The sequence below is a fragment of the Perissodus microlepis genome, chromosome 19 (genome assembly GCF_051167445.1).
Source record: "Perissodus microlepis isolate ML-2025 ecotype Zambia chromosome 19, ASM5116744v1, whole genome shotgun sequence".
Lineage (NCBI taxonomy): Eukaryota > Metazoa > Chordata > Actinopteri > Cichliformes > Cichlidae > Perissodus > Perissodus microlepis.
In genome coordinates this window covers 28,567,665-28,574,184 of record NC_140479.1, presented here as the reverse complement: position 1 = coordinate 28,574,184, position 6,520 = coordinate 28,567,665, and the positions used below count along the sequence as shown (strand labels likewise).

Below are 6,520 nucleotides of genomic sequence, written 5' to 3'. Positions count from 1 at the left end.
TACAAAGAAGAGAAACTGTTCACTGGAAAGTATTCATCTTGTGGCCAGCTACTAAGAAATGTAAAAACTGTAAAATGTTAATAAATAATTGAATAAATAAAAAACATACAGCAAATTGTGCAAATATACAGTGATAAACCACACTGTATCTCATACAACACCTCCTTGATTACAGGTCAGAACCAGAGCACCAAAGACTCCAGTCCAGCCAACTGAATGACACAGAAATGTGAAAACTGTAACATCAAGGCATAAAATCTGATGTATTTTCATTGGTTTTACAGCCTTCTTACTGACAGTCCTACACCAAAGTAAATAAGTAGTTTTGTACTACATCAAAACACGAAAAACTTGCCATTTCTTAATTGTGTAATATACAAATTCACTTAAAAAAAATGTTTTTAAGGTAGGTGACAGTAGAAAATAGGAAATATTCTGTGCCTTAACATTTTTTATGATTAAAGGTTAGAGTATTAATTACAGTAATAATTGTATTTTTTATACAATTTATCTAAATTTGTTATACTCTATATACATATTTATATTATAGTTTGTGCGTACTATATATATTGTATAAGAATTGTATTATTTATTAATTCATTTTATAATTTATTTATATATAATAATACGTAGGGAAATGTTAGATAATATTTACATAGTTAATACGTAAAAATTATATAGAGAAACCTGTGATCGTATACTACCAAGTATAAGGAAACATTAGAGAGGCTTTTCAAAAGGTGCAAAACAGCTCAGAAAATGTTCAGTGGAAAAATCAAGATAGAATTACCGAAATATGTAAAACAAAAAAACAAAAAAAAACAAAAAAAAAAAAGATTTATCGTACATTAAAAGAAAATGTCTACAGTAAAGGAGCAACAATTATATATGGAGGATGTTTTTCAGAGTAGACTATTAGAACATTTTAGACTCCGTGTATCTGACACATGAACTGAAATTAGTCTTATACCCCTGTGTTAAATCGTCATTTTAATCGATAAAAACACCTTTCTTTCCTTTCTTGGTTAAATATGAGTGGAATATCCCTTTAAATGACTCTCCTCCCACAGCTCGCTAACATATCCGCTCCGCCGTCTGTCTACGGCTAGTTTCACATCAACAATGAGTGTTTCTGCTGCTGTCAGTGACATACACGCCATTATTTCAATAAATATTCTAAAAATTTATTGTGTTTAGTTCATTATCTCTGCTATAGAGCAGCATCTGACTCAGACATCAGACACTGGTAAGCGTACATTTCCTTGTCTAGCCTGTTTGGTGGGTTAGAAGCTACCTAGCTAGTTAAAGCTACTGATAGCCTAGGCCTCAGTCTTGATATTTAGTCATGCATGCTCTTGGCGGACAGACTGAGGTCCGTGCCTCATTGTGTAGCTCCACGTTGTGTTCGCCTTGCAGCCCTGTATCTCTAACACACACGGTTTTCTAAACAAATTTCACCCGCGAGTGAAGCAAATGGTGTAGCTATTTAGCTTAGCTTTTAATATCAGCTTCCGCAAAAACTTGCACTTTAGAGCGAGGGATGCTTTTGCAGCTGGTGAAAACTTCTTTGTCATGCATATTTATGATTCACTGGATGTCAGATCTTCATGTTGCATAGGGGTCTCTTTGCTGTTTGTTTGGGCTCTGTGCACGCCTCGTTTTATTATTTGAGCCATTCACAATGTCAACTTAAGGCAGTACAGTGTGTCTTTCATGATAGATAGATACTACAGACTGGTTTAAGTCACAATAAATATTTAGTATTGGCCAGATATTCTATATGAATCCTCTCGCCTGCTGCATTTGTACAACAGGTACAAAAACACGGAGAGGACATATCACCAAAACAATTGAAAGAGGTGTGCCGTGGGTGTGTCCACAATGGCTGGTGGAAGGAGAGGAGTAAATCGTACCACGTACTGCAGACCTCCGTTAAGCAGTGATTCAGGCTCAGTTGGCAATGGAAATCACACAACCAGCTCCCCGGTCACAGGGGTGAGATCTCGCACTAGGTAGGTCAAACTCTGACACACTGCGCCCGATCTGTCTGTGTGTGCCTCCTCCATGGCCTCTTCAGGAACTTCTGTGCCATCTGATCTGTCAGCAGGAACAGCCCAGGGACGTGCATGTCCAGTCCTCCTCTCGCGGCCCAGACCGTGGTTCCTCTGAAACACTGCAAGATCCCAGAGTTGTCCATGGATCGAAATGTGTTGTTCGAGCTCCATCTTTTCTTCTGCCACCTCATTGCGCTCTTTGTGCACTATGTCAACATCTACAAGACTGTGTGGTGGTACCCCGCATCTCACCCTCCCTCACACACATCACTGGTGAGCACTTGGGTGTTCGGTGTTTTGACAAAGAATGTTTCAGCAATTGCTTTGTTGATCAACCTCTGTGTAGGCCAGTAGGCACAGTTTATACAGAATATGTGTATCTCATGGGAGCAAAAATCTATGTTTTTACAGAACTTCCATCTTATTGATTATAACATGCTGGTGTTCACCATCATCATACTAGCAAGGAGGTTAATCGCAGCCATTGTTAAAGAGGTAAGAATTCAGTTATTGGCTTTTGTGTCACTTTACTTTTTATTAATCCAAGGCTCTCAAAAACACCTCATGCAGAAAGACTGTACCCCGTTCTTTTTTTTTTTTTTCATACTTATAAGGAAATTTCCAGCCGAGAAGGCCAGATGAAACAGAGACGTAAGAAAGAAATCAGTCTGCACACAGCTCCGCTTCAGTTTAATGATTTTCCTTTTTAAAGATTCTTCTTGTAGTAAAACAGTATCTTCAGATACATGCCTGAAGCACACTTTTAAGAATTTAATAATTTTAATGGATTCAATTTTTCTTTACGTGCTTTTTTTTTTGGTTTCTCAGACATCTTTGATCATGTCCTGCTGTGAAAGATTTGACTGTTCTCTTCTCTTCTCCTCTGCCTCAGGCGTCACAGAGTGGGAAACTCTCTTTCCCTCACTCGATCTTTTTAGTGATGGCACGGTTCGCAGTGCTAACGCTGACAGGTTGGAGCCTGTGCCGCTCTCTCATTTACCTCTTCAGAACCTATTCTGTCCTCAGCCTGCTCTTCCTCTGCTACCCGTAAGTATAGTATATCAAGGCTTCCTTATTTTACTGAATCCTTGTTGTCTTTCTCACACTGATTGAACAGTTGTTATGTTTTAATGTGGCTTCATTTGTTTTCTTTGTGCTGTGATCAGCTGACCTACATGGCTGTTCGCTCTGAAGGTTACTGCTCTTAGTAGATTCAGCCATCTGCTTTTTAACCACTGTTCCCGCCCACATTAACCCCCTGATTAACAGGCCACAAACGCCAGAAGGAATTTTCAGTGCAAATAACTTGTTTTGAGCTATGTTTGCTCCTTCTAATGTTTCACATGTCGTTAACTTATAGATATGAAGCATTTGGACTAAATCCAGCTTTTGTAGTATACACAACTTTTGCCCTCTCTTAAAAGTTGTGTGAACCACATTATGCCAGTGAACATTCACATCTTGTTTGCATGCTCTGTTTGGTGCCCTACTTAAAACACAGCTTTGGTTTGCTGCACATTAATATTTAAATAAAGAAATCCAGTTACAGTGAAGTAGCTCCTATTCTCTTTCATATTTGATAGCGTGGCTTGTTTGCATGTCATTTCAAGAGGCAGATCAAGTTCTATTTGGTGAACCTCAGAGTGCTTGATTACAGAGCCTTTGGTATACTATGGGTCAAATCTTGATCCATGACTGTGGGTTTTTATTTTTATTTATTTATTTTTTGAAAGGAATCATCTAAATCACAGGTGTCGAACTCCAGGCCTCGAGTGTCGGTGTCCTGCAGGTTTTAGATGTGTCCTTGATCCAACACAGCTGATTTAAATGGCTAAATGACCTCCTCAACATGTCTTGAAGTTCTCCAGAAGCCTGGTAATGAACTCATCAGTTGATTCAGGTGTGTTGACCCAGGGTGTTAACTAAAACCTGCAGGACACCGGCCCTCGATGCCTGGAGTTTGACACCCCTGATCTAAGGAATCATTATGAGCAGACTATGCAGGTCCTGCGTTTAAATATGTTGTCATGTCCTGTGTAAAGATTTTTTCCATTGGTGGCTCTAGGAAAATGAGGTAGCAAGAATATGTGCAGATGGTGTGTCATATGCAATATTAAACCATACGTGGTATCATTGGACTCTGAACTAATATGACAAAGATCTGTGACTCTCAGTTTATGCTCTTTACTCTTCTACTACAACCCCAGCTGTAGTCTTGCTATGATCTGTAGAAATTAACTGTAGCCCCTCCCACCCCCACAGATTTGGGATGTATATTCCCTTGTTTCGACTGAGCTGTGACTTCCGACGAGCAGTTCCGCTCTCACCCATCACCAGCATTGGCTCCAAAGAGGTCGGCGGTGTCGGCCGGGGCAGGGATTATCTGACTGTGCTCAAGGAGACATGGAAGCAGCACACCAGCCAGCTGTATGGTGTCCAGGCCATGCCCACTCACGCCTGCTGTCTATCCCCTGACCTAATCCGCAAGGAGGTGGAGTACCTGAAGATGGATTTTAACTGGAGGATGAAGGAGGTGTTGGTCAGCTCAATGCTCAGTGCTTACTATGTGGCATTTGTACCTGTGTGGTTTGTCAAGGTAGGAAACTGTTGGACTTCACTGCAACTTTAATTCAATATGATTTATGAGCTTTTCTCAAAGTTTCTGCATATTTGCCTTCAGAGTACCCAGTATGTGGATAAGCGATGGTCTTGTGAGCTCTTCATCTTGGTGTCAGTCAGTACCTCAGTCATCCTCATGAGGCATTTGCTGCCCCCTCGATATTGTGACCTGCTTCACAAAGCTGCAGCCCACCTCGGGTGCTGGCAAAAAGTAGATCCCTCACTCTGCTCCAACGTCCTCCAACACATGTATGCACTGCTTTTAGTTTATTGCATTTTATGTTCAGTCAGACTAATTTTAGTCAGATTTAAAGCTAACTTTTACCTGTTTTTTTGTACACAGATGGACTGAAGAGTACATGTGGCCACAGGGAGTCCTGGTAAAACATAATAAGAATGTATATAAGGCCATGGGCCACTATAATGTTGCAGTCCCATCAGATGTTTCCCATTATCGCTTCTATGTGAGTATACATAAATGAAGAGGTCTTGTAGAACCAGAACTGGTATCAGAGCCTTTACAGAGCTGTGCTCATACTGATCCTCTTTCTTACTCTAGTTCTTCTTCAACAAGCCTTTACGAATATTGAACATACTCATCATCCTCGAAGGTGCCATGATATTCTACCAGCTCTACTCGTTGATATGCTCGGAAAAGTGGCATCAGACGATATCGCTGGCCCTGATTCTCTTCAGCAACTACTACGCCTTCTTCAAGCTCCTCAGAGACAGAATAGTTCTTGGAAAGGCATACTCATACTCAAACAACTCATCAGACCACAAAGTTAGTTAGACTTAAGTTATTGTTCGTCTCACTCACGTTTGGAACAAGATAAACAAGCCTAAGATCTCTGTATTTTTTCTACAAACGGCATTTTTGTGTCACATTTTTGTTCTGACCTGCCATAATAAAAAGAAATATTTTTGTATTACTTTAAACCTTGTTGGATTCTGTTTTATTCTCAGTCCACGCTGCTTACAAAATTTCTTTACAAGTAATAATGATGAATAGCCGTCCCTGTTGATTCCTTCATAATGGGAACTCCATGCAGGAGTGGAATCATCCTACATGCTATTTCTTTTGGGATTGATTTAAAAATGAAGGATTCATTTGCCGTTTGATGCCTTGGTGTTCGCCAGACTCCAAGCATTAAGTTTAGAATTTAAAAACTACAGTTTCTTCTCTTTTTATAAAATAGAAACACTGATTCACAGGTCCATAAGACCTGTTTCCACTGATTTTCAGTCCAGTTCTTGTTTAATTTTGCAGTTTCCCTTCCTTAACAATGGCCTTTTCTAAGTAGCTTAGGAACCAAAACACCATTCCTTTGAAAATAGTAAGACACAAGAACTGGATTGAAAATGAGTGAAGAAGCAGCCAATGTCCAAAGAAAAGCGTTTAAAGACTTCCAAAAAAACTGGAGAATTATTGCTCAATACCACAATTTTTTTTTGAGAAAGTGTGAATCCTTGGGAGCAAAATAAAAAGAAATGATGGTGGCTTGAGCTTGTTGCATGGTACTGTTTGGCCTGTATGTTCCAGCTGGTTGAGCTCAGGCTGAGATGTCCCAATGCCATCGTGCTTCTTCTGTTGCAAGATCCCACATTTCCCTATTTTGTGGCATTGTCAGTTTAATTTACTGAGCAGTAAGAGAAACATTGCATCGCATTCATACAACAACCGAATCTTTTTGTTAACAAACAGACGCATACCACATCCTGCATCCTTTCCTCTGGTTCTGCACACACAGGCAGCTTGGAGGAGTGACAACAAGAAACAAAAAGGTCCAGCATAAGGACATTACTTCTGCCTACTTTCAGTCATGTTGCTAGTTTGCATCTAAAAT

At 39.9% G+C, this 6,520-nt stretch overlaps 1 protein-coding gene across 2 annotated transcripts; it reads left to right on the top strand.

Annotated features, from left to right (window-relative positions):
* The first annotated feature begins 1,043 nt into the window (after positions 1-1,043).
* tmem39b (transmembrane protein 39B) lies at positions 1,044-5,612 on the top strand. 2 transcript variants are annotated; one of them, XM_084915492.1, is made up of 9 exons: positions 1,044-1,246; positions 1,815-2,012; positions 2,108-2,327; positions 2,466-2,549; positions 2,947-3,101; positions 4,317-4,650; positions 4,735-4,922; positions 5,017-5,137; positions 5,233-5,612. In XM_084915492.1, the coding sequence occupies exons 2-9, from the start codon at positions 1,882-1,884 to the stop codon at positions 5,464-5,466; spliced, it is 1,467 nt and encodes a 488-aa protein (XP_084771618.1). In that variant the 5' UTR covers positions 1,044-1,246; positions 1,815-1,881; the 3' UTR covers positions 5,467-5,612. The 2 variants fall into 2 exon arrangements, with proteins under 2 accessions (XP_084771618.1, XP_084771617.1); XM_084915491.1 differs by having other exon boundaries at positions 1,046-1,246; positions 2,105-2,327.
* The last annotated feature ends 908 nt before the right edge of the window (positions 5,613-6,520 follow it).